The sequence below is a fragment of the Protobothrops mucrosquamatus genome, unplaced genomic scaffold (assembly GCF_001527695.2).
Source record: "Protobothrops mucrosquamatus isolate PMUCROS unplaced genomic scaffold, P.Mucros_1.0 scaffold_309, whole genome shotgun sequence".
NCBI classification, from domain to species: domain Eukaryota; kingdom Metazoa; phylum Chordata; class Lepidosauria; order Squamata; family Viperidae; genus Protobothrops; species Protobothrops mucrosquamatus.
The window spans coordinates 174,285-201,984 of NW_015386385.1; the positions used below are offsets into that span (position 1 = coordinate 174,285).

The following is a 27,700-nucleotide window of genomic DNA, read 5'->3' on the forward strand; positions in this document are numbered from 1 at the left end:
TCACATGGACCTTGTTACCATAACGTTTTCAAGATAATTTATAATCAAAATAAACTGCCAAGGTTCTACAAGATGATTATTCCACTTTTTATTTCTTTTCTAGCATACAAGCTGTGCACCAGGTACTTGTCTCTTTTGTTGCTTTTCAATTAATCACTATTCTATAAGACAACCTATCTCTTGACTGCTACATTTATCTCCGAGACTTTGGAGAGGAGGATGAGATGGACTGATAATTTATTACAATTTTATTTTTTATTTATTAAATATGTTTGTTGCCCATCTCTCCACAGGGTGACTCTGATTTACAATATTAAAATGAAACCATAAATATATAAAAAATATAAAATTACATTAAATTTACAATAAAATACAAGTCATACTTGAAGAAGGGGAGGAAGGGAATGGAATATATGGAGTTGATCAATCACATCCAGTGTGATATTCTCCCTTTGAGAGCTCAAGCCAACTGACAGAACAAAGTCTTCAGGTTCTTGTAGAAAATCAGGAGAGTGGGAGCCAATCTCATCTTGGGACAAGATGTTTCAAAGGGTCAGGTCCATGCACCATCCAGAATTCCCTGACTCAAGGGGTCCACAGCATGCCACGTCTGCCGGCATGGGTGGGGAGGGACTCTCCCATAGGAGTGAGATGGTTCCTCAAATAACTTGGACTCATGCCATGCAGGACTTTATAGATAATAACCAATGCCTTGAATTGCAATCAGAAGCAAACCGGCAACTAATGCAGCTCTTGAAACAGTGGACAATTTATAATAAAATTTTTACAAAATTTAAAAGAGGAAAATTTATACAGATTTATACATTCTACAACTGAATGTTTGACAAGGAATACTACGCTTTTTTTTTTAACGAAACATATCAAAAAGCACAAATTCTTTTCCACTTTCTCACTATTTAAATTTGTAACTGTCCTGTGTAAACTTGGATATCAAGAATATTTGTAGCTCAGGGTCGAAATAAGGAGTCCTTGGAGTTCTCTGAGCTTGGTTGCTTTCTTGCAGATGTTTCATTATCCAAACTAGGTAACATCATCAGTACTAGTAAGGAATGGGGTTTGCTCTCAGTCTGTATTCTTGTTGATGGGGGTGGTCTTAGAGGGTCCTTGGTTTTTTAATATTGTTTATATGTCTATGTGTCTCCTACATGGATTACTGCCTTGTCATGGCGAAGGGGCTTGCGTAACTCAATGAAGCTATGAGCTATGCCGTGCAGGGCCACCCAAGACAGTCAGGTCATAGTAGAGAGTTCTGACAAAATGTGATCCACTGGAGAAGGAAATGGCAACCCACTCCAGTATCTTTGCCATGAAAACCCCAAGGACAGTACCAAAAGGCAAAAAGATATGACGCTGGAAGATGAGCCCCTCAGGTCGGAAGGTGTCCAATATGCTACTGGGGAAGAGCAGAGGGCTAGTACTAGTAGTGCCAGAAAGAGTGAAGCGACTGGGCCAAAGCCGAAAGGACACTCAGCTGTGGATGCATCTGGTGGTGAAAGGAAAGTCCGATGCTGTAAAGATATTTTCTCCATAGGAACCTGGAATGTAAGATCCATGAATCAAGGCAAACTGGACGTGGTCAAACAAGAGATGACAAGACTGAACATCGACATCTTAGGAATCAGCGAATTAAAATGGACAGGAGTGGGTGAATTTAATTCAGAGGACCATCAGGTATACTACTGCGGGCAAGAATCCCTCAGAAGAAATGAGTAGCCTTCATAGTCAATAAAAGAGTAGGAAAAGCAATACTGGGATACAATCCACAAAATGACCTCAGTGCAAATCCAAGGCAAGCCATTCAGTATCACAGTGGTCCAAGTCTATGCCCCAACCAGTGGTGCTGAAGAGGATGAAACTGACTGGTTCTATGAAGCCCTACAGCACCTTATAGAATCAACACCAAAAAAATGATGTCCTTATCATCATGGGGGATTGGAATGCTAAAGTAGGAAGCAAAAGATAACTGGAATAACAGGCAAGTTTGGTGTTGGAGTACCAAATGAAGCAGGGCACAGGCTGATAGAATTTTGTCAAGAAAATACAAGGGTCATAGCAAACACTCTTTTCCAACAACCCAAGAGACGGCTCTACACATGGACATCACCAGACGGTCAACACAGAAATCAGACTGACCATGTGCTCTGTAGCCAAAGATGGAGAAGCTCTATATAGTCAGTAAAAACAAGACCAGGAGCTGACTGTGGCTCAGATCATGAGCTTCTCGTTGCAAAATTTAGGCTTAAATTGAAGAAAGTAGGGAAAAACATTAGGCCACTCAGGTATGAACTAAATCATATCCCTGATGAATATACAGTAGAGGTGACACATAGATCTAAGGAATTAGATATGATAGACAGAGTGCCTGAAGAACTATGGACGGAGGTTCGCAACATTGTACAAGAGGTAGCAACTAAAACCATTCCAAAGAAAAAGAAATGCAAGAAAGCAAAATGGCTGTCTGAGGAAGCTTTGCAAATAGCTTAGGAAAGAAGGGAAGCGAAAGGCAAGGGAGAAAGAGAAAGATACACCCAATTGAATGCAGAATTCCAGAGAATAGCTAGAAGAGATAAGAATGCCCTCTTAAATGAACAGTGCAAAGAAACAGAAGAAAACAATAGAATAGGGAGAACCAGAGAGCTCTTCAAGAAAATTGGAGATATGAAGGGAATGTTTCATGCAAAGATGGGCATGATAAAGGACCAAAATGGCAGGGACCTAACAGAGGCAGAAGAGATTAAGAAGAGGTGGCAAAATTACACAGAAGAACTTTACAAGAACGAGCTTAATGTCCCAGATAACCACAATGGGGTGGTCACTGACCTCGAGCTAGACATCCTAGAATGTGAAGTGAAATGAACCTTTGGAAAGCTGAGCAACAACAAAGCTAGTGGAAGTGACAGTATTCCAGCTGAGCTATTCAAAATCTTAAAAGACGATGCAATAAAAGTGCTACACTCAATTTGCCAGCAAATTTGGAAAACTCAACAGTGGCCACCGGATTGGAAAAGGTCAGTTTACATTCCAATGCCAAAGAATGTTCAAACTATCGCACCATTGCACTCATTTCACATGCTAGTAAAGTTATGCTTAAAATCCTACAAGCTAGACTCCAGCAGTATGTGGATCGAGAACTTCCAGAAGTACAGGCAGGATTCTGAAGAGGCAGAGGAACTAGAGATCAAATTGCCAACATACGTTGATCATGGAGAAAGATAAGGAGTTCAAGAAAAACATCTACTTCTGCTTCATTGACTATGCTAAAGCCTTTGATTGTGTGGCTCACAACAAATTGTGGCACGTTCTTAAAGATATGGAAGTACCAGACCATCTTATTTGTCTCTTGAGAAACCTATATATGCGGGTCAAGAAGCAACAGTGAGAACTGGACACAGAACCACTGATTGGTTCAAAATTGGGAAAGGAGTCCGGCAAGGCTGTACTCTGTCGCCCTGCCTATTTAACTTATATGCAGAGCACATCATGAGAAAGGCAGGGCTAGATGAATGAAAAGTTGGAATTAAGATTGCTGGGAGAAATATCAACAATCTAAGACAGTGATGGTGAACCTTTTAGAGATCAAGAGGCCAAACTGCAACCCTAAACCCACTTATTTATCACCGGGTGCATGGCTGTGGTGGTCATGGCAGATTGGGTGGGTGTGGCCAATGTGGGTGTGATCACCTCGATGTTGCTCGTGGGGAGGGACGTCTGTGGGGGCCAGGCAGGGTTGTGGAAGATCCAGGGGGTCTCTGGCAGGTGGGGCAGTGGGCAGGAGGCTCATCCTGCGGGGTAAGGCGAGGCAAGGCCATTGTCACAGAGAAAGGTGAGGCGGGGCTGGGGCGGCTGTTGTCTGACACCATCGGCCCCTACACACAGAGGCCAGCGAGCGCATGGGTGCTAGGATGCATCCGGCCATGTGGGACCTCGGCCAGTTAGCGGGCAGTTAGTTGAAGAGGGACAGTTGCCATCTCCGGGGCATGGCGTGCGTGCCCACAGAGAGAGCTCTAATGCCGCCTCTGGCACGCGTGCCATATGTTCGCCACCACTGACCTAAGATATGCAGATGATATTACTCTAATGGCAGAAAGTGAAGAGGAACTAAAGAGCCCCTTGATGCGGGTGAAGGAGGAGAGTGCAAAAGTTGGCTTGAAACTCAACATTAAGAAAACCAAGATCATGGCATCCGGCTCTCTCAATTCCTGGCAAATAGATAGGGAAGAAATGGAAGTAGTGACAGATTTTACCTTCCTGGGCTCCAAGATCACCACAGATGGGAACTGCAGCCAAGAAATTAAAAGATGCTTGTTCCTGGGGAGGAATGCTATGGCAAATCTAGACAGCATACTAAAAAGCAGAGATACCACCCTGCCAACAAAAGTATGTATAGTCAAAGCCATGGTTTTCCCAGTTGCAATGTATGGCTGTGAAAGTTGGACCGTAAGAAAGGCTGAGCGCAAAAGAATTGAGGCCTTTGAACTATGGTGCTGGAGAAGACTCCTGCAAGTCCCCTGGACTGCAAACCGGTCAGTCCTAGAGGAAATCAACCCTGACTGCTCTTTAGAAGGCCAGATCCTGAAGCTGAAACTCAAATACTTTGGCCACCTAATGAGAAGGAAGGACTCACTGGAGAAGAGACTAATGCTGGGAAAGATTGAGGGTAATAGAAGAAGGGGACGACAGAGAATGAGGTGGCTGGATGGAGTCACTGAAGCAGTAGGCGTAAGTTTAAATGGACTCCAGAAGATGGTAGAGGACAGAAAGGCCTGGAGGAACGTTGTCCATGGGGTTGCGATGGGTAGGACACGACTTCGCAACTAACAAATATCTATGTGTCTATTGATATGGCTAATTTATCAGAGTGCCAGGCTTCTAGAAATTCCATAGACATAAACAATATCTATAATATGCAAAATAGACACTCAACAGGACAAAAAGGAAACAAAAGATCAAAACACCTCCCCACCAGCAATCAGCACCCTACTGAGCATTGATTTGACTCCAAGATTAACATGATACCAGCAATCAAGTAAACAATACTCCAATCAAGGAACTGCCAAACAAGCCAACCATAAACAGCCCAACCAAAGAACCTCTAAGACCACCCCCACCAACACTGACAGGGCAAGCCACTAGAATATAAACGGAGAGCAAACCCCACTCCTTGCTGGCACTGATGATGTTACCTAGTTTGGGTAATGAAACGTCTGCAAGAAGACAACTAAGCTCAGAGAACACCAAGAACTTGGCTATAAAATCTTGGTTTCATTTTCTACTTTGGAAGGTATTTTTGAATCAGAGTTTTCAGGTTAAATGCCACAGAAAACTATTTCAATGAACTAGGAATTATGTGTGAAATCTAGGAATGTGCAAGGGAGAGAGTATAGGAGGGAGTGGCAGCAATTAGGTTCATTTTCATTCATAATTATATTTCTTACTTTCACATTAGCTAATTTCAATTTAATTTTTAATTTCTATTTTAAAACTGAATTACAAACTGATTTATTTTTTCTAAAAGAGAACCAATAAATATGAAAAATAATTCAGCTGCAAGTTTCTATTTACATCAATAAGAGTAATAAATAACAAAAGACAAATAGTTTGCTATTTTCATCAGTAACAGCTGCATATTTTCCATAGGTTTATTTACAGATTTAGTAGTCTTAATATTTTGCTCAAGTTTTCTTTTTAGGTTTTCCTTCTTATAACTACATTTTTAATATGTTACTACCATTTATTTATTTATTTATTTATTTATTTATACCCCAACTTCATGTCTTTTATAAATAACTCAAATACTCTTTCCTCCTCTTATTTGCCCCACAACAACAACCTTGGTAAGGTGGGTTGGGCTGAGAAAGAGAATACTTGACTAATCTGAATTTTTATATTAAAAGGAAAGAATATTTTTTTAAGTAGATGGCTCCTTTCCACATACTACATCCATAAAATGTTCTACTAATCTTAGCTGTTACAGTTCCCTTTTAAAGCAAAATAGTTTGAAATTATTTTATAAAATTTAGTGTAATTTAATTACTGCAGTATTTTTGCAAATGTCAAAAAGCAAACCACATTTTAAACTGTACCGGTTACACTTTTCTATATACATTTATATTTGTCGTCGTTCTTCAGTCGCTAATTCATGCCCAACTTTCCTCGACCTCATGGACCACAGCACACCAGACGCCCTTGTCCTCCACTCTCCCGGAGTTGACCCAAACCCATTCCCACACCTGTATATACATACACAAGCACATTTTCTAAAATGGATAACATCATGCAAAGTGCAGAAAAATAATAAGAACTAGCAACAAAAATACATTCCATGCACATGGTAAGAAAAAGAAATACAACTAGTTTAATATATGCAATATCTTTCAATTTGTTTCCCTGCAGACCATCCTTGCTTTTACCATATACTCAGAGATTTACTCATACATTGATTTGTTCTTGAAAATGTTCACTTCTTTTTGAATTGTAATTGACTACACTTTACTTCTATTATATACTGTTCTTATAACATCCAGTAAACATCCATTAGTTGTACTTATTGATGACCTTTGGCAGAATCAGGATGGATGAATAGGCCATCCTGAGTCTTCATGAAATTTTCAGAGGCTATCCCATAAGGAAATGACATCCATATTTTAAACATTCCTTCAATTACAATCTATATATGACAGCCTTTTAAAAAGCATTTTAGCATTCTTCAAAATATTATATAATCACTTTTCCTCCATTTTTTCTTAGACATTCATAACATTTTTTCAATTTTATTTTTTAACATACATTATTATTCCCATAAAAAATATCTAAAATACTATTTATAGGTCTTCTTTGTCTCAGCTTCATATGATATCATTTATTGTGTGTATTTTTAATTCCATTAATTGTAGTGGGATTTCTTGTTTAGTTCTCTTCATTCAATTTTCAAAAATAATCTGAATCAAAATTGGTCTACAATTCCTTTGCCTGCTTTAATTATTCCTTGCTTTCTATTGAAATAGCAACATACATTTGTGTTAAGCACACTTTTATACATATTACATTGTACAGTCATTTTAATAATAATAATAATAAAGTTGGAAGGGACTTAGAGGTCATCGAGTCCAACCCCCTGCTCAGGCAGGAACCCTACACCATTTCAGACAAATAGCTGTCCAGTCTCTTCTTAAAAACTTCCAGTGTTGGAGCATTCACCGCTTCTGGAGGCAGGTTGTTCCATTGGTTAATTGTTCTAACTGTCAGGAAGTTTCTCCTTAGTTCTAAGTTGCTTCTCTCCTTGATCAGTTTCCACCCATTGCTTCTCATCCTGCCCTCAGGCGCCTTGGAGAATAGCTTGACTCCGTCTTCTTTGTGGTAGCTCGAGATATTGGAACACTGCTATCATGTCCCCCCTCGTCCTTCTCTTCGTTAAACTAGACATACCCAATTCCAGCAACCGTTCCTTATATGTTTTAGCCTCCAGTCCCCTAATCATCTTTGTTGCTCTTCTCTGTACTCTTTCTAGAGTCTCAGCATCTTTTTACATCGTGGTGACCAAAACTGGATGCAGTATTCCAAGTGTGGCCTTACTAAGGCATTGTAAAGTGGTATTAATACTTCACGTGATCTTGATCCTATCCCTCTGTTAATGCAGCCCAGCACTGTGTTGGCTTTTTTGGCAGCTGCAGCACACTGCTGGCTCATATTTAAGTGATTGTCCACTAGGACGCCGAGATCCCTCTCACAGTTACTACTATTGAGCAAGGTACCCACTGTACTATACCTGTACATTTGGTTTTTCTTACCTAAATGTAGAACCTTACTTTTTTCACCATTGAATTTCATTTTGTTAGATAGTGCCCAGTGTTCAAGTCTGTCCAGGTCCTCCTGTATCTTAAGCCTGTCTTCTGGAGTGTTGGCTATTCCTGCCAGCTTGGTGTCATCCGCAAATTTGATGAGTTCCCCATCTATCCCCACGTCCAAATCATTGATGAAGATGTTGAAGAGCACTGGGCCTAGAACAGAGCCCTGGGGCACCCCACTACAAACTTCCCTCCATGTAGATGCGGTTCCATTGAGGACCACATGCTGAGTACGGCCGGTTAGCCAGCTACGAATCCATCTGGTGGTGATGCTGTCTAACCCACATTTTTCTATCTTATCGAGTAGTAGGTTGTGATCTACTTTATCAAATGCCTTACTGAAGTCCAAGTAAATTATATCCACAGCATTCCTCTGATCCACTAATTTTGTCACTTGGTCAAAGAACGTAATAAGGTTTGTCTGGCATGATCTGTTTTTGACAAACCCATGTTGGCTTTTAGTAATGACTTTGTTTGCCTCTAGGTGTTCGCTGATTTGTTGTTTTATTATCTTTTCCAGAATCTTCCCAGGTATTGAGGTCAGGCTGATAGGTCTGTAATTTCCTGGATCCATTTTTTTTCTTTTTTTGAAGATGGGAACTACATCAGCTCTTTTCCAATCCTCTGGTAGTTCCCCAGTGCTCCAAGATCTTTGAAAAATATAGTTCAGTGGTTCTGAGATCACATCTGCCAGTTCTTTGAGAACCTTGGGGTGTAATCCATCTGGTCCTGGTGATTTGAACTCGTCTAGGCTGGACAGGTGCTCCCTTTCATTTTCTTGCCTATCTTAACTTGTGTTTCTATACTGTTTTTTATGGCACTATTTTTGATAGGTTGGTCTGTTTTTTCCTTTTGTGTAAAGACAGATGCAAAAAACGAGTTAAATAGTTCTGCTTTCTTCCTATTGCTAGTCACCTTCTTACCACTTTCCCCCACTAATGGACCAATCGTTTCCTTCACTTTTTTCTTGTTTTTTACATGTTGAAAGCAGCTTTTTTTTGTTATTTTTGACTTTGGTCACAAGCCTTAGTTCATTTTGAGCCTTGGCTTTCCTCACTTCATCTTTGTAGGCTCGGGCTATTTGTTGATATTCTGATTTAGTTATGTGCCCCTCTTTCCTCTTTTTTTCCAGCAATCATTCTATTTCTTCCCTCATCCATAGCCTTTTCATCTTTCCACTACATGTTTTTCATACTTCCAACTAGCATCACTCCATACACTGCTGAGGTACTTTATAACATAATTCTTTTCCCTCAGATCAAAATAGCGTTCTTATGTCCATTTTCCATTGATTCTGTAAGAAGAATAAGCTATCTTTTAACACTTTTGTACTATCTCTTCCTGCAGTCATTCTACTTTCACTGTATTTTATTTCATTTTCCTCTAAATCTTTCTCCCCAAGATTTACTTTTGACCATACCAAAAATTGGTTAACCCAACATTCATAATCTCTCATCACTTTTGTAATGCCAAATTTTCATTGTAAACAAAACAACTTTTTTTAGTCATTTCTTCAGTATGTGTACACATGAACAGTTTTTTGCTTAAACCATGCATTTGAAACATAGGTATCATTTTTACAGAAGAAACCAAACAATAAACAATTCATTTTGGGGGCTCTAAATGGCCTAATAATTTTTTTCTGTATCTCCTATCCACCCATTCATAAATGTCATCCAGTGAAGTAAGTTGTATTCCTCATTTGTATTCACTCAGAATTTTAAATAATTTCACCCACATCACAACCCTGATTTACACAGGCTTTGACTCCTCTGTACAGCAGTAGGCAGCACCTTCTGAGCATATCAACTTTCTCACTGTTAAGTGCAACAGAGTAAATAATCTAGCCATATTATTTATGATCTACATTTTTCAACTGTACCTACATAAAGCTTAACAGTTAATCTATCTACTCCTTGCTCTCATAGAAGTATACCTAGAACCAAAGGATCAATTATAGCTGCAGAACCTTTCACAATTTCTAAGATGGTCATTCAAATTGCCAATACCTTGCTCATGTATCCGAATCTACCAGCTTTGCATATGGACCAGTTAACCCAAATGTTGAAACACCTAGCCTGGCAGTTTGGACAGAATTTACCAACTGATGGTCCCCATATCAGATGTCGCTGTTGCTAAAGCAGTTGGAGTCCACCAACCCCTTCTTGGCTAAAAGATATGATAGGAATTCAAAGAAATGTATATTTGTTCAATGTGAAACAAAGAATTCTGTTTGTAGTATTTGAAAAATTCTCTAATTGTTACTATTATCTGTCCCTTATATAAAAGAACTGCTAACTGCTCTAGGATTGGCAGATTCTGTTGTTCAAAAACTATGTCATATAAATAAATAAGGAATAAGTAACATTTACTTTCTATTAATACCCTGAAATAAAAAGGAAATAAGTAATTACAACATTGACCTATGTCAGAACCCTGTCTTTCTATGTGCATGGGGATTCCTGTTCTTTTCGGGTTCTGCCATTCTTCTGGGGGGAGGGGGGAGCTTGGGGTTGCTACAGTATATTTCCTTTGCTTTGTTCCTTGCTCTATCCTCTTTCATGTTTCTTTCTCGGAGTGAGAATGGAATGTGCCTCCGGTCATCTGCCTTATCTCCGGGCACGGAAGAAGAGGTGCGGAGACCTAACAGCCTTGGAAGACTTGGAAGCTGCGCCTTATCGCTCCGTTCCCATAACATTTTCACACCTGCAGATTGGCCCATTTGAACCATTCAGATAGACAGTTGCGGTGGGGTTTTCATTGACTCTTGACTCAGAAACCTGGGGGTTTCATTGACTCTTGACTCAGAAACCTGAGATCCTGCCTTCTACTACTGCTGTCAACACGTTCCAATAAAAGTTCCTTTTGAAATGATGTCCGTTTCAAGACTTCTGCTTTCTTGGAAGCCTTAATTGAGGCAGGTCCTTACAACCTGATTTGCTGAATGGAAGAAAAATAAAAGTCTCTATAAAAACAAACAAACCAGCATACCTGTGATGGTACTTCAGGTGCTTTCTTATTTGCTATATTATCTGCTGCTGGTGGTGGAGGTGGTAACAATCTGGATGTTTGATTCTCTAAGGAGATCAAGAAACAACTTCATTGCATTGCCTAACAAACACACTTTTAAGACATGTAACTATTTTAATAGCAAAATGCAGCAAAAACATTTTCTATTTTTCCTTCTAAAAGATTTCAGTTTGCTTTTCAATTGATTTAATTGTACAGTTTATATGTTATATTAAAGGTGGAAAAAATTCTGAAGTGATTTATCTTGGTCTGATATTTTTACATCTCAAAAACCTGGCATTTTAAAGGGGTATGTGGACTTTTTGTATCTATTTTATCTCTGTTGCAGGTAAAGTGTGTGATGCAACGAACGTTCTTTCATAGTGCCTGGAGGCTGTGGGGGTCTGGATGGAGAACAACAGACTTCAGTTGAGCCCTGGTAAAACAAAACAGCTGTGGGTAGGCTACTCTGTATTCAGGAGTTTATCTTTGGTCTTGAATGGGGTCATACTACCCCAGAAAGAGCTGGGATAGTTTAACCAGAGGGTGCTCCTGGACTCACAGCTCGTTTGAAAAAACTGTGGCAGCTGTAGCTAGGAGGGCTTTTATTCAGCTTTGTTTTGTGTGCCAGTTACACAGTTTCCTGGATAGGGAACCTCTCTGGTCAGTCACTCATGCCCTAGTCATCTGCCGTTTGGACTACTTCAAGAAGCTCTACATGGAGCTATCCTTGAAAAGTATGTGGCAGTTTCACGTGGTACAAATGCGGCTGCATGAGCAATTTTAGATGCCCAAAGAAGGGCGCATGCAACCTTGCTTGCCTTGTCCTTAGAGAGTTGGGGATGGGTGGCACAGTTTCACCTCCTTTCTCTGAGGCCAGTCAAGTCAGTGTTGAGACAGTGCAGGGGGGGGAGGGAGGAAACGCACTACAACTCATGCCGCCTGCTACAGAGCTCAATGCTATCTCTACTCTTTTTAAACATCTACATGAAACCACTTGGGAGGATCATCCATCACTACAGGATGAGGTATCATTAATATGCTGATAATACCCAGTTATGTATCTCCATTTGAGTGAAGTGATAGATGCACTACCCCAATCACATCCTGTACTTAATTTGGAGGCCTTTCTGTACTCATGGCTCCAGAAAGCAGGTGGCAGCTGTGGCTAAGAGGGCCTTTCATGTTGTGTGCCAGTTACTCCCTTTCCTGGATAGGGAGGTTCTCCACTGAGTCACTCATGATCTGGTCATCTCCTGTCTGGACTATTGCAATGCAATATTGGGGCTATCATTGAAAACTATTCAGAAACTTCAACTGGTGCAGAATGTGACCACAGAAGCAATTCTGAGTATCCAAGGAAGGGTAACACCTTTGCTCCGCAAACTGCATTGGATGCCAGTTTGTTTCTGGGTTCAATTCAAGGTATTGGTTGTGACCTATAAAGCCCTACATAACATAGAACCAGATTACCTATGGAACTTTCTTCGTCCAATTACATCAGACTGTCCCACCTAGGCAGGGAAGGTATGTTATAGAGCTGTCAGTTAAAGAATTCTGATTGGTAAGGGTCTAGGCGGTGAGTCTTCTCTATCATTGCCCCCACCCTATGGAACATTCTTGCCCTGGAGGTCAGACAGGCCGCCACTCTCCTGGTCTTCTGAAAAGACATGGCTCTGCACCCTCGCCTGGGGAGCCCAGAGGAGCACACAGTTATGGGGCTGGTTAGTCCCTTGAAAGCCCTCTCTTCATCTTTTAATTAATTTTAATTGCTTGCCTCTTCAAAATTTTTAAAATTTTCTTTTAACATACATACATAGTTTTATATTTTAACTTTTTACTGTACACTGCCCAGAATCCCTCTGTGGGGGAAATGGGCAGTATAGAAATGTGAAATAAATGAATAAATAAATGTTTTATATCTATTTGTATAAAGCTCAGAATCATTTGATCAGGAAGATGGGCAGTTTCTAAATATATGTAAATAAATAAAAGAAAAAACAACTCACCAACTCTCGGTGTTGTAGTATTCACTTCAGAAGGAACTGAATTATTGAAGGCCGATATAGGAATCTTCATCTGTATGGGGTTCCTATTGATGGGAGGAGTATATATTCCTGAAGTACTCACAGTAGCCAAAGTAGTCCTTGTGGCTTGTGCAATAGGATGTGCTGTTGTAACAGCTTGCACTGCAAGGGTTGTCCCTATTGAACAGCCAACACTAGCTGGAGAGTTCCTCTGAATGCTTGAACTGGACACTGAAGGGTTATTGTTTGGTTTTGCTGAATTAGTTGATGATAGAGACAAAGGAGTTTTGGTTAGATTACCAACATTTGATTGGCTTTGGACAGGTATAAATTCAACACTGCCAGATTGCTGATTGGTAACCAAGGTTCCTGTGTGACCTTGTAGGATCTGAGGCTGAGAGGACATTGCAACAGGTACATGCAGGATTACTGGCAAAGACTGAAGTGAAACAGACATTGGCTGTGTGTTCCCACCAGCCACCTGGCTGGTACCAACTACTGTTGCAGTATTAGCTGTGGGAAGAACAGGTGTTGTCAAAGAGCCAGATGTGAGGGATGCAGAAGTAACTGGTGTTTGGGGCTTCTGATGTCCACTGACTGGTGTCTGTGGAGTAGCAAGAGAAGCAGCAGACACTATAAAGAGAAAGAAAAAAGACTGAAAATTTTGTATCAAATTAGCTATTTCATAGCTAATGAATTTAAATTACAATTTCATCATGGCAATCAACACCTTTATTATACATTTTATTCTTATAAAAACAGCTTTTATTACTATTTGATATCATGAAAATAAAAAACGTAAGCCATTATAATAAAAAGACACTTTTGGGTAAGTATTCTTGAAAACTTACTGTGAAAAGGTGGCAAATAGAGCAAAAGGTATTAAATGAAAATTTATTTTTAATTTGGTTTTAAAGATACTTATGAATAGAATAAAAAATAAGGAAAAGATAGATTTATAAACTGAATGTCACTGGACAACAATTTTTTCAAAAGTTTCTGGAAAACTTTTGACTATGACAGACCCCTTCAAATTGAACACAAATATAATTTCAGAATAACTGGATCACATAGGAATCTTGAGAAACATGAAATTAACTTTTAATGATGTAATGTATTTAATTGCATAATATTTCCAACACGCTGCATGAGTTCAACAGGGCTAAAAACGTTTTGCTGCTGATTTTTATTTGTACTCAGTGTCTGATGCATCTTGCTACAGTGTCCAACAATAATCAGCCCAGATGGATTCCAATTGCCTTATACCATTTTCAATTGTGGCAATGTCCTGGTGAAACTTTTCAACAACTTCATCACTCACTGCACCTAGATTTTTAGGAAAGAAATCTAAGTGTGGACTTCCGGTTTTGCGTTGTGGCAAGACAGATGCAGGAAGGCAGGGCTCTGCCTTCCGCGCCCGATTTTGCCGTGCTGGGGGCCCTAGAAAGGGCTAAAGTCGCCACAAAGAGGCAATGAAAAAGGAGGGGTGTCTCGTCGATCACAGAGAGATGGCGGTCTTTCTGTTCAATCTGAGAAAAGCCCTCCAAACAGGCAGGGGAAAGACTGCCTACATTCCTATGGCCAGCCATTAGCTGCTAACAACCGAAGAAGAAAAGCACCAATTAATACATCGTAAACAGCATGTTTGGAACTGGGTGAGAATATTGATCCTTTCTTTACTATTTTACAACTGAATTTCCTGGAAAAGGTTCCCAAGAAGTTAAAAACCTCCAAATGTGAATAGAAGCGGCGTTTTAATTTCTATGGGGGACAGAAATACAAAATACTGAAGTGGAAGTAACATAAAGCTGCAGTTTTGAAATTTGAGAACATAATTGTTAAGATTTTCTCTCTGGAAAAAAAAACCATTGAGGTGAAACATAAGAAATCAATCCTTTGTTTTAAGAGTGGAAAATGGATTTTGAATGACATCTAGTGGTGGATCGGAGTTCAGCACTATAACTAGCTTCCTGCCTGCTTAGTGATTCCTAGCCTAAGGGAGAACAACTGGCAATAAAGGAAAATATTTTGGCATATTTATCATCCTGACCTTGTTGGACTATAAACACCCACTGAGCTTGGACTTTTAATCTCAAGAGCTAGTGGAAGAGAAAGAAAAACTTGATCTTTGATTACATCTGGCTGGGAAAGATTTTTGAGCTGTTTTCAGGGAGGTTGAATACTTTGAACATTGTGGATTATAACCTTGCCCGACTGATAATTTTTGGATGCCTGAGATAAAATATTGCTTTTGGGACTTGACCTTTATTCTAAAATTGATTGGACTGTAAAAGCTGCATATAAAGACCAGAAAGCTAGAGGAAACTTTCTTCTACTTTTACTGAGACTGGAGATATTAGAGGATCTCCAGGAATGATACCTCAAGAAAAAACAAATACCTTTCAGAAGGAAATATACTCTACAACCAATTGACCAAACAATTGTTGCATAAAAAAAACCACAATGAGACTAAAAATAATTTAGATGATATAAATGAGCAAATTTCCAAATTAAATCTACAACTAGGAAGTTCCCAGACAACGACTACTAAGTATGAACAAATAAACCAGAGATCAGAAGATGAAGCAGAGGAAATGGATCTAGAGACAGAGGAAATGAAAGAAGGGAAATATAAACTACTATACACAAATAAAATACTACAAGACTTACCCATAACAATGAAATTGCAAAAGATCCTTTATCCTTTAAGCTTGCAAAATGCACCTGATGACAAGGAAGATGATTTTGGGGAATGGAACATAGAGCTGTCAGGGAAAATGTTACAATTTGGGAGACAAAAGATGAGGAGAGAAATTGAGGAAGGTGGGAGTTGCTTAAGGAACATAAATGGGTGGAATTCCCCCTCAAAAATACCCTACCTAAATTATCTTCCTCATGCCAAGCAACTTTCATAAAAATAGAAAGAAAATTCCTGGGTGATTTAATTGCCTTGGTTTGGAAAGCTACTTGGCAAAGAAAGAAAGTGAGAGTTAGATTTAAAAAACAGAAGATTTACCTATTAGAGGGGGCATCATATGTTTAAGTACTTGGTTGAATATGGTTAAAAGAATGGATGACCCTTAGATATAATTAGACTTTTATAATGAAATATATGATTTAGAATTAAAATAGCATTTTTTCTCTTCTTTTGATATGGGAAATATGAAAATAAGAGGAGGATTGGTATGAATAAAATATTTAGCTATTTAAATGTAATTAATATTGAGAAAATCATAACTGACAAAGATACTTTAAATATTGATGGGAAATTAAACCTTAACAAGAGCATGAAAAACAAGATATTGATTAATGAATTGATATTATTATTTGTATAATATTAGTAAAATATGATGAAGATGTTTATATCTAACACTGTATGTAGTACCAAGAATTGTAATTGTGTAATGAGGGGAAAATGGAAAAAATATGGGGAAGAAAGGAGGATCAGGGAAAAAATACTGGAGTGTGCAGTACTGAATAGACTTATATTGAAGAAGTTAATGTTAAATATGTGAACCCAGACAACATGGTGTTTACTAAGCTCTAAATATTGTAATTCTTAAAAATTAATAAAACCTTTAAAAAAATCTAAGTGTGAATGCAGAAAATGAATCTTCAGTGACATGTTCCACTATAAGGTCTCTGTACACTGTAAGTTTAGTCAATCTGCTGAATGTAGCTTGGTGCACTATAGCTGCAAAGAAAAAATGCAATGACATTCTTGAATGCTTTTCAAGTGATTTTCTCTGCTCCCACTAACAGATCTTTGAACTATTTGTCATTGATTATGATGATTCTGATCTCTGGACAAAGCAAAATATTTTCCTTAAGCTTGGTCTCAGTTATTCTTGAAGATGTATGTCTTAAATAACAGAAACCTTCACCTTCCTTGTTCATTGCTTTCACAAAGGTTTTCATCAGTCTCAGTTTTATGTGAAACAGGCAAAATGTTCATTATACACCATGTTTTTCTATCCTGGAACCAAATTCTTTCACAGTGGCCATTTCTTTTTAATGTAATTCAACTCTCTTGCACAGTTGTCCCATTCGCATATGTAACAGCAATACTTGGTAATGGCTGAGCTGTATTCCAAGTGACAGAACCACTACTTTTAAATCTCCAAAGATATTCCAGTTGTACTTGGTATACTTTATGTTTCTTTTATGTGTCCAGGATAGCCCACAAGTACTGAAAGGTGTACATAGCCACTATGTAAAAACAGAAGATTTCTAAAACCAGCACGATAGGTTAAATTATAGGTTATTTTCATGACTAGCAGCCAAAAATATTTAAGACACATCCAAATTTGTTCAAGAAACAAAATCTTTGTTGTCCTGTGGAATTTAGAATAAAACAGAATAGAGCTGGAAGGGACTTTGGATGTCTTCTAGTCCATCTCAGACAAGTGACTGTCCAGTCTCTTCTTAAAAACCTCTAGTGATGAAGCACACATGATTTCTGAAGGCAAGCTGTTCCACTGGTTAATTGTCCTCACTGTTAGGAAATTTCTCCTTAATTCCAGGTTGCTTCTCTCTTTGATCAGTTTCCAACCATTGTTTCTTATTCTGCCCTCTAGTGCCTTGGAGAATAATTTGACCCTCTCTTCTTTGTGGCAGCCTCTCAAATACTGGAATACTGCTATCATGTCACCCCTATTTCTTCTTTTCTTTACACTAACCAAACTCAAGTTCTGCAGCCGTTCTTCATATGTTTTAGTCTCCAGGCCTTGGATCATCTTAGTTGCTCTTCTCTGAACTTTTTCCAAGGTCTCAACAAATGCAAAATGTTAAAAAAAATAAATTATCAGGCAGAATCATGAAGAGTCACATAGATGAGATGAGCAGTATAGAAATTAGATGAATAAAATAAAAATGTTCCTTTATTATTCTACCAATAACAGTAAATGAAATAATGTATTCAAACAAGTAAAATCAATCTGAAATTTTAGTACGAATCAAGTAAAAAAGTACAAATATTAAGTCAAAATAATAAAAATTTACAAGAATTTCTAACGTAAACAATCCTTCATCATCAATCAGAATTTATTGTTTCAAGATTTTAAGAGAAACCAAACTTCAGAAGTCTATCTGCAGAATTATAAATCATAAATGTTTTCCAAGTTAAAGTTAGTATCAAGACATTTTGTAAAAATATAATGTTATTTTTCACGTGTATTTCCAGAGCATAGTTTACCAGTCTTTTTAAAGGAATTCTTGAAGGAATTGTATCTAATTTCCAATGGGAAACATAAAATATCTTAGCCAGTGTTATATACAAACCTAATTCACTGTATCTGTAAAAATATAAAGCTTAGTGATGTTTAGCAGAAAAACAGCAGGAAAGAAAAGACAGAAAATATTTTTCAATTTCTAAACTGCTTTGAAATATTAATTTGCCATGAAGATGCTTTCTCAACAAAAAGTGAATCAGAAATACTTTATAATGCAAGTATTTTTGTCTCAATGCCAAATAATTAAAGAATTAAAATGTAAGAATATGTACATACGTTTCTTTCTCATTGCCATTATATTTTCCTTATATATTCAGACAAGTAATACAAAACTATCTTTTGTCATCTATTTAAAGCATAAGCACTGTCCAATAATTAATTTCTAGGCCTTATTCAATTCTTATTTTGTTTCAAATAGGGATTAATTATGTCAGAGATTGCCTTTTTCTGACCAAACTTTGAAAAAGGTAGGGAGCTCAGGATCTATTCCACTAAATGTTGCATTTAACGTGAAGAAACTATAATTACTGTTTTTATTTCGACCTTCTACAGTGGCACAATGTTAGTAACTTATGTTTATACTGATTCATTATGCGATCAAGGATATCAATAGTAATCTATGAGTTTATTATTACAAATCAATGATTGATTTGTAAAGAGCAGCTATTACTTTATGGGTAAAAAATACCAATTAATAAATGTCAACCTCAATCCTCAGAGCTCTTGACTTTCCACTGAAGCTTTGGATATGTCCAAAGTGTCTCCAAACGTTAGCATCATATTATAATTTTTAATTTTGTAGTTATTATTAGGTAAATGGAAACAGCATAAAAGCTTAAATTTACATTACTGTCCAGTTGTTTTATCCTAGTCCTTCCTATTTACTGAAATGTAGTATCCAACATGCAATTCAAAGGCTGTGATCAATAGGAACTCTCCAAAAGTTACACACTCCTCAAAAACTGTGTATGGAAGCATGCTTAATTTTCTTTTAAATGCTACCCTTTTTCTTTCTTTGACAAAGCATCTTTGTCAAAACTGTGTTTGATTTATTTTAGTTTTAGAGCTGATGTGAAATTCCACTAGTACAAAGTGCTGCAGCCTAGCTTATTCTATATGGTGTTCAAACTGGTTCTATGAATGTTTAAGGATACATTAAGAATAAAACTATATATTAAGTTTAAGGACAGGACTCTAAGTACTTCATTTTAAGAATCATATATTGTTTGATGCTACCACCGGATTTACCTAGGACAGCATATGTTATTTTCACCTAAACCACTTCTGCTTGGCTGAATTATATCAAGTCAGTTTTTACTTATTTGATTTTTAAAAATGTGCCATAAAAGTAATAATATATATAATTGAGATAGATTTTACCTGTATTCACAGGGGACTGAAAAGTAGTTGATGAAGTGTCTCCTACATTTCTCTTGGACTCCAGCATCTGTCTTACTGTGCCAGCATTTCTACAGAACAAAGATTTATGTTAGCTGTATCAAGTAGAGGAGCTATAGCAGGAAGTCCAAAAGAAAATTATTTTTAAATTTAAATAATTTATTATTACTCAATTTTTCTAAATAATTCACAATATCAGTGAATTCTACATACCTACTATATATGCAATATAAGAAATTAAAAAACCAAAACATATTTCTCTGTTTAAAACAAGCAATCTCCAACCTTCATATTTTGTGATGCTAATTGCCATTATTTCTCAGTGACTAAGGCATATGGGAGTTGAAGACTACAGGCTGCTCAACTTTGCCCTAAGAATTCCCCATGCCTAGTTATGCTTTTCACCAAGAGAATGAATTAACATATATTTGGGTAACAGAAAAAAAAAGGCACATTTATAAATAAGATGTGAAATATAGTTGCCATCAAAATATATTATACTTTTATGTAGAATTTATCTTTCCAATTATAACTAAGTTTCCAAAGAAAAAAAGTATAATAACTAGGGAGTTACAGCTTACCGATATGTCACACTGTTGACACTGCCAGTATCACTCACTGCTTTTCCTGGGGAATGGGGTGTGTTCTGTGGAATCTACAAAGTGACACAAACCAACTTGAGATCAGCAACTTAAATTTTGTACTTCACAAATGATCGTTCTATTTTAGGCACACTTCTGTTCCAGAAAATCTGAAGTCCTCCTTAATAAGTGCAGTATTGTATTTCATGATACAATATAAATATATTTTCTCCCTTAAAGTCTCTGACATATGAACTGACATATCTAAACTATCAAAACAATCCTGCTGCTTGATAATGTATTAATGTAGCAATAGTACATATCTATCAGGAAGTATCAAGATGAGGTGTTTAGATTTCCCATTCTCATTTTAAAAGTTAAGATATTTAAGCATGTTTTTGGAAATATTTTTCCCTAGCTCACAAATATGAAGATATGTTAGAATTATGAATGCTCTGCTTTCTTCAAATAAGTTTGTAGTACAATTAGTTCTGAAAGATACATAGAAATATGGACTAATGCAAGTGTGTCCATCCTTTTGGCTTGCCTGGGCTGTACTGAGTGAAGAGGAATGATCTTGGGCCACATATAAAATATATAAGATAGTTAATGTATATATATGGGACTGGCCCACCCCACCCACACTGGTAGAGGAGGTATGTTGCTTCCTGTCAGTCAAGGAAATTCAGCTGGCGGGCTGGAATAAATAAAGCCACAATTCTAGCTGTCCAGGGCCGCATGCGGACTGCAAGCCACAGGTTGGCTATGCCTAATGTAATGATTTAAAAACTAAAATTAAATTAAAATAACATTAGTTTTAATCAAGAATAAATTTTAGTGGTAAAATATTTAATCCTTTAATTTCCTTCTAGAAAACTCAGTAGATAAGAGGAGTTATAGTGTACTAGCTAAATATTGTGGGTATTAACAAGTGATCACACTAATCTGTCAGTTACAGCTAAACATTCAATGTAAACTTCACTGACTTCAAAGTTATAAAACTTCACTATGGCATTCATCTTACTCCAACTGGGAAACCCCAAGAGATTTTTATCTCATTTCAATTTAGCGATATAAGTCCACAAATTTATGCGTATCCAATAACTTCTCCAAGTTAACACATCAATCCATAATTATACAAAAGAATGCATCTGATTCCATTGTTGTATTTTAGTTAAAACATATATGAATAAGCTACTACTATACTAAATTTTTGCATTGTTACTTATAACAGTTTTGAGCTTAATGGTCAATCAACAATATAATAAAAGTTCTGTCCTTACTTCTGTTTTTTTCTTTGAGTCCTCTCTAGCTGCTCCAAAACGTTTTGTCAATCTTGCAATTTTAGCCTCAAAATAAGAGAAAGGAAAATAAAAATGAAATATAGTCTCAATAAATTAATGTTGTAGTTCAGTTTTATAGTGTTGGTTTCATCAAGAAAAACCAATGAGGCTTTTTAAAAATGTGGTTTTACTTCTATCCACTTTACAAGAATGTCATGCTACAATGAGAAGAGGCATTAGTCATAACACTGCTCCATTTAGCTATTCCCTGTCCAGCACTTTTATTAGCCAGAATGGAAAAGGAGACTGTATTTGCTCTGAATGAACAAATATAGGTAGTCCTTGAGTACAACTGTAATGGAGCCTGCCCATTACAGTCTTAATATTAAATGAATCATGCTAAATGAATGAGCCTCATCCCTGCTCTCCCCAAAGCATTCATTAATCAAATGCATGAGTCATTAAGTATTCATGGGATACCTCAAGAGTGGGAAAGATCATGCAGGAACAAGACCATCTGCCTCTGGCCACCCAAGACCTCCTTCCACTGAGATATGTCATGCTTGGGCCTTCTCTGCCCCAACCCTCTATCGCTGGTTGCTCACTAATCGTTCAAAGATCTCCAGATTTCAAGATGTCAGGATGGGAAAAGAGAACAGGCTGGGCTACATGGCAGAAAAGCGACCATCTTTTTCTCAGATGCTGACAAAGCTATTTTCCTTTCGTTGCAAGATGGTACCCTTCCCTCCCCCCTACCACCCTTAACTCCACTAAACTTACACTAGAAGAGTTAATGGCAGGGGAGGGAAGACATACAGCCAACAGCAAACCTCTACAAACTGTCAGTGCAAGTTATGTCCAAATTTGGCTTCGCTTCCGTGTCTTTCCAAATGTCCTGAGACAAACTTCATGTCAGGCAACCAGCATAGATGGAAACTGCAGCTGACGCAAAATGCAGCTGTTTGATGGTTACACAGATCAACCAAATGGGATTCCATAGCATTAATCTTTAAAGGAGTTCATGGATTGTTGTAAGGTACTAGACCAATTCAAGATGTCAAATTTAGTTTATATAACCGTAAGAAGATTAAAGCAGTCAAAAGTCTATTTTTCTAATACCATACATCCAATTAAGATATTGGAAATATCCTAAGATCAAACCTGTAAATATAGTATTCATTGTGGTGACTAGGAGTTCGGCTTTTTTAGTGACAATATCCCAATTTATTAACTTTCTCTTAGGGTTTTCCCCCCCAATGCCTTGTTTCAGTTAATAGAGACATTCTTGTTCATGAAAGCATTTATAGGGCAACAACAGTCTGTTTAAATGAATTTTATTTTAAATTCTGTTATTGCTAAATACTATTGCTTTTTTGTTTCATGGTGATGATTTTATTGAATATTATTCTATTATTCTGGCTTTGTGCATTGCTCTGAGTATCCTGTGGAGGAAGAGTGGTATAGAAATAACATAAAATTATAATCAGTCTAGATCAATGTGCTGTTCCTCCTCCTTCTAGGAATAGCATCTACAACCTCTGGCAACACAGAGTGAGCTGAATCCATTAAAAAAAAAAGACTGGCAGGAAAGTGCTGATATCACCAAATTAGAACTATCAGAATGAGTATGAGTCAGAAAAGTATAAGAAACATTATCCATGCAATATTCTGCAAATAAATAGTCTGTCAAGTGACTCTGCATTCTTAAGTTTATCTCCAAAAATACCTTTTCCAGCTCAAATACTTGCTGATTTTGCAAATTTCTCTCCTTTCTCTTGACACTCTGTTTCCCCTCTGTAGATTGCATATTTATGTGCCAGATTCATTTTCTGCCTAAATAGTCAGAGTTTCTTGTGATACATTGCTGTTGTTTTTCACAACTAACTGCAGTTCCATTCAGTGCGAAACATTTGGATGAGAGATCTCTACATATTGAACAGAAAGGGAGTTTTTTTCCCAGCTATACGCCTGTACCTCTTCTGAATAGCTAAAATATCATCCAAATCAAATTTGAGAGCTGAATGAAAGAAGGTTGACTGAAAAATGGCCTTGAACATATTCAGCTATTCTAGTCTTATGTTAACAAAGTAAACAGTGGATATGATATTTTTATGCAAGCAGCTAGCATAAAAATGAAGTTAGGTTTAATTTTGAAACAAAGAACAAAAATCATGCAAATATAAATGGGGATATTTCTCTGAGCAAAATATACTTTAATTAACAGATGTCTTGCATTTTAATATTGGAAGAAGAATAATTCTATTAAGTCTCAAACATATATGCATAAATACCTGTAATTCTGTAATGACAGTTTTGTGTCTCTTATTGCATTCAATCTTATCTACCCTGGTTTTCAAATCTTCTAGAGTTTTATCAAACAAAGCACACTCCATGGCACTAAATTTCTCTTCTAGAAAACGATGGATGACCTGTAAAAATATAAATGAAAGAGTAGCTAGTTGAGATTAAATTTTCTTTTAAATTTTATCATAAAAATGTTTTAACTTTTAAGTAAAAATGAAATAAAATTTAAATTTTTGTTTACTTACTGTATATAGTTATCTAAGAAAAACACATCTTGAATATATTTGCATTGATGACACATTTAGTGAATTCTATTTTTAATTTACACCCTCACTTATCACTTCCCTGTTACCATGTTTCCCCGAAAGTAAACCCGTCCCCGAAAGTAAGCCCCAGCTGATTTTGGGGGGTGGGCCTAATATAAGCCCTTCCCCCCCGAAAGTAAACCCTACTTAAGGGCCTGCACAAACGGTCTGCTGCCGATTCCGTCTGGTTTCACCACAGACACAAGGAAAGGGGGGCAGAATCTGTCAGAATCTTGCCCCGCTCTGGTGCCATACATGGTCCACCACTATGCTCTCGCCGCCACGTTACTTCTCCACCCCATGCACAGGTCCCGCCCCACCCACTCACGCGGTCTAATATTCTAGTAGCGGCAAAAAGTAAGCCCTCCCCGAAAGTAAATCCTAGTGTTTACTTTAGAGCCCAAAAGAAAGTAAAACAGGGCCTTACTTTCAGAGAAACACGGTATTTTAAATGAAGGTCAGCAAACCCTTATAATATTTGTTAGACTGATTTTTTTTTATGGTACTATCTAAGCCTAGATAAAATTACTCTTATTGGAAGAGTTTAGATTGCAAGATCTGCTTACTAAAGAGAGGTTATTTAAAAATAGCTAAAGTATAAGTTACCACACGGTGATATTTTCCATTGGCTTTAATAAAATTGAAATACACATCTAGATTGAAAAACATATCCCTGAAATCAATGAAACATATAATTGAAAGTGAACCATCAGATTTATTTCCCAAAACCATCTGAATAATATATTTCCTATAAATCACAAAAATACGTAAAAAAATAAAATACTTAAAAAGTGCAGAAAAAAATCCCCTGCAAAAAGGAAAGAAAAACAAAAGAAACTTTCTCCTTCGTGCCCAGCAAGTGCATTTGACATTAACAACTTATCACTGTTTCTTAAAATATAACCAAATATAAGTAACTTCATTCTCTACCATAGTGCTTTTCAACTTTTTCACAGATTGTACCACTTTTAGGACATGACATGCTGGTTTTAATTTCTTCGGTGGCAGTTCCTTTGTTGAATCACTTTCCCTTTGCACTGACAAATGTATGACAAATGTATTCATATTTATAATAAGCACTACTATCTTGGTGGTCAGGGGGCTGGTTGGCCCTTCTTCCTCTCTCCCTCTCCTCTCTCTTTCACTGCCTGTTGGGCTCTCCTTCCACAGCCTCTGATCCTTCGTTGATCCCTTTGTTTGTCTCACAGAAACCTCTCCCCTTCTCCCCCTCTTTCTCCGTCCCCTTCTTTCCCCATTTTTTCTCTCTCCCTCTTCCACCCAAACCTCCTCTTTTTATATCTTCTCCTCTCCCCCCCCCCTCGTCTTTTTCTCTTCCGGGGACGCCACTCTCTGGGGCTTAGGGACAACTCCAGCATCGGTCGCTACTCCAGTCCCACTCTCCCATGCAGTCACCCACTCCCCAGCTGGCCACTGCACAAAGTGCTGGAGCTGCACACTCTAATCCTGGGGCCTCTGGTGAGCCCTGGCAGCCCTGCAGCTCCAGCTGACTTTCTCACCCCAAGGCCTGTCTGCTGCTCCTGGTGATAACAGAGGCTGCCGGAAGTGCCAATCAGCTGGAGCTACATGTCAATCCTCAGCTCTCAGCAGAACCCCGGCAACAACGCAGTTCCAGCTGACTCTCCCCCAGGCCTATGGGGCGCTGCCGCTTCAGCTCATCCCCCCAACTATACTTGTCTAGATTGTGTACCACCTGCCAGGTGTCAAAGTGCCACCAGTTGAAAAGCCCTGCTCTATCACACCCCATTTCTATACAGGTTTTCTTTGATTCACAACCACAATTGAGCCCAAAGTTTCTGGTACTAAGCAAAGATAGTTGTTTAATGAGTTTTGCCTCATTTACAACCTTTCTTGCTCCAACTGTTAAGTGAATCACTATAGTTGTTAAGTTAGTAACATAGTTGTTTAGTAACATAGTTGTTAAATGAATGGCTTTCCCATTGATTTTGTCAGAAGGCTGCAAAAGGTGATCACATGACCCCAGGACACAGCAACTATGATAAATATATGCCAGTAGGCAAGCATCTGAATTTTGATCATGTGATCATAGGACACTGCAACAGCCATGTGAAAAATGGTCATAAAGTCACTTTTTCCAGTACCATTGTAACTTTGAACTGTCATTAAACAAATGGTTATAAGTCAAGGATTACCTGTAAACTTATCTCTAAATCCTCAGCTCACATTATTAATCAGTAAAGATCCAGAAAAAGTTAACAGAAATGCCTAACAATATAAATATATAATTCCACTATCTACAGTATTTAAAACCCAATTTCCCAATCCCTATCTTTAATAATCAAAATCTAATTCCAATTAACAATTAAACATTACAAAAAAATTAAGAGCTATTAAACATTACCATAGTATCCCTTTATTTTTATATTAAAGTAATAACATAGCTATTGCAAATCAACCCATTATACTGAATTGACCATTTTCCTAAAGAAAACTATACAGTCAAAATAACCATTAAAAATCACCAGAGATACCAACCCATTATTTAATTATAATCAAGTAAGCTAATTTTGTATTTTTTTTCTTCCTCCTCCCAGAAACCCTTAGGTTCCATACATAAAATTCTAACTTTTGCTTTTATCTACGGTCCTCGCCTGTTCTATCAAAAGTCTTATTTTTATCCATGTCTATTTTTAATTTCCTTGTAATAAATTTCAGTAAATCTCTTATATTCCAATTTAAAGGAAATCACTGTTTTGATAGTTTGTAATTTCTTTTCAATTTTTAAATGATTATCCAATTCCATTTATAAATCCAATATTTACATCTCCTTCTTGTAAGTAATAATTTTTAAGTCTATGTTAAAGTTCATTTCAGTTAAATTCAATGAAACTTGTTCAACAGCTTTTGGTTCCAATACAGAATTAAAATAACTCAAAAATTTCTTTGATTCAAATATCAAATGTTTCCTTTTAAGTTGTCATTTGGTAGTCTCTAGCGATCAACCTTCAAAGTTTTGTTATCAGCTTGGAATGAGAGGTTCACATGTGAGAGCATCTTTTTAATTCACTTCAAAGTATTTCTTTAAATTGATTTCATTGATTTAAACTCTTAGCATTTTAAAATTTTCTTGATATAACACTATAATCATCCTTTTCCTGTATATTTAAAAAAAAATACAAAGCTGGAAAAATGTAATTTTCTTCCTTCTTAAACAGATTGAAAACTCGCCCAGTGAATGCTAGACTTGTGATTATGAAGATTTTTCAATCTTTAAGAAAGACTGTAAAATATTAATATCCCAAGTAATGATGATGAGGTTTGCTTGAACTTTGAATCCTGAAAAGGCTGCATTGATGGCTCAGAGCATGATGGAATCTGTGATTCCCAGCTGATCGTGACCATAATAACATCAATTTCTGCCATCAACTTGCAAAACTCCTACGTCAGAATGCATGAGGGTGATCTTAAGATCTCTCTTTAATTCAGAAAAAATATATGGCAGTCTGGATCTCTTATTCAACTGCCTTCTGGCCACAATGCCCCGAGCTATGAGCAGGCATCAATTTGCTATTTTCCACCAGAAATGACTCTATACAACACATTTGTGAATAGTCCATACATTTTTTAAAAAATAGCACTAAAATGAATTAGGTATGCCACTCAAGAAATGGATTTCATGATACTAGACTTCTACTTTATTGAAATAGACTATAGAAAC

General features: G+C 37.3%; 1 protein-coding gene across 1 annotated transcript in view; it reads right to left on the minus strand.

Annotated features, from left to right (window-relative positions):
* ATF7IP (activating transcription factor 7 interacting protein) overlaps positions 1 to 27,700 on the minus strand; it is an 82,985-nt gene that overhangs the window by 22,669 nt on the left and 32,616 nt on the right. Inside the window, exons 5-10 of the mRNA XM_015832150.1 lie at positions 23,686 to 23,823; positions 21,395 to 21,460; positions 20,112 to 20,185; positions 19,513 to 19,601; positions 12,884 to 13,534; positions 10,857 to 10,942 (exon numbers count right to left, since the gene is read on the minus strand). Coding sequence (XP_015687636.1) covers positions 10,857 to 10,942; positions 12,884 to 13,534; positions 19,513 to 19,601; positions 20,112 to 20,185; positions 21,395 to 21,460; positions 23,686 to 23,823 — 1,104 coding nt within the window. The remainder of the gene's footprint in view (positions 1 to 10,856; positions 10,943 to 12,883; positions 13,535 to 19,512; positions 19,602 to 20,111; positions 20,186 to 21,394; positions 21,461 to 23,685; positions 23,824 to 27,700) is intronic.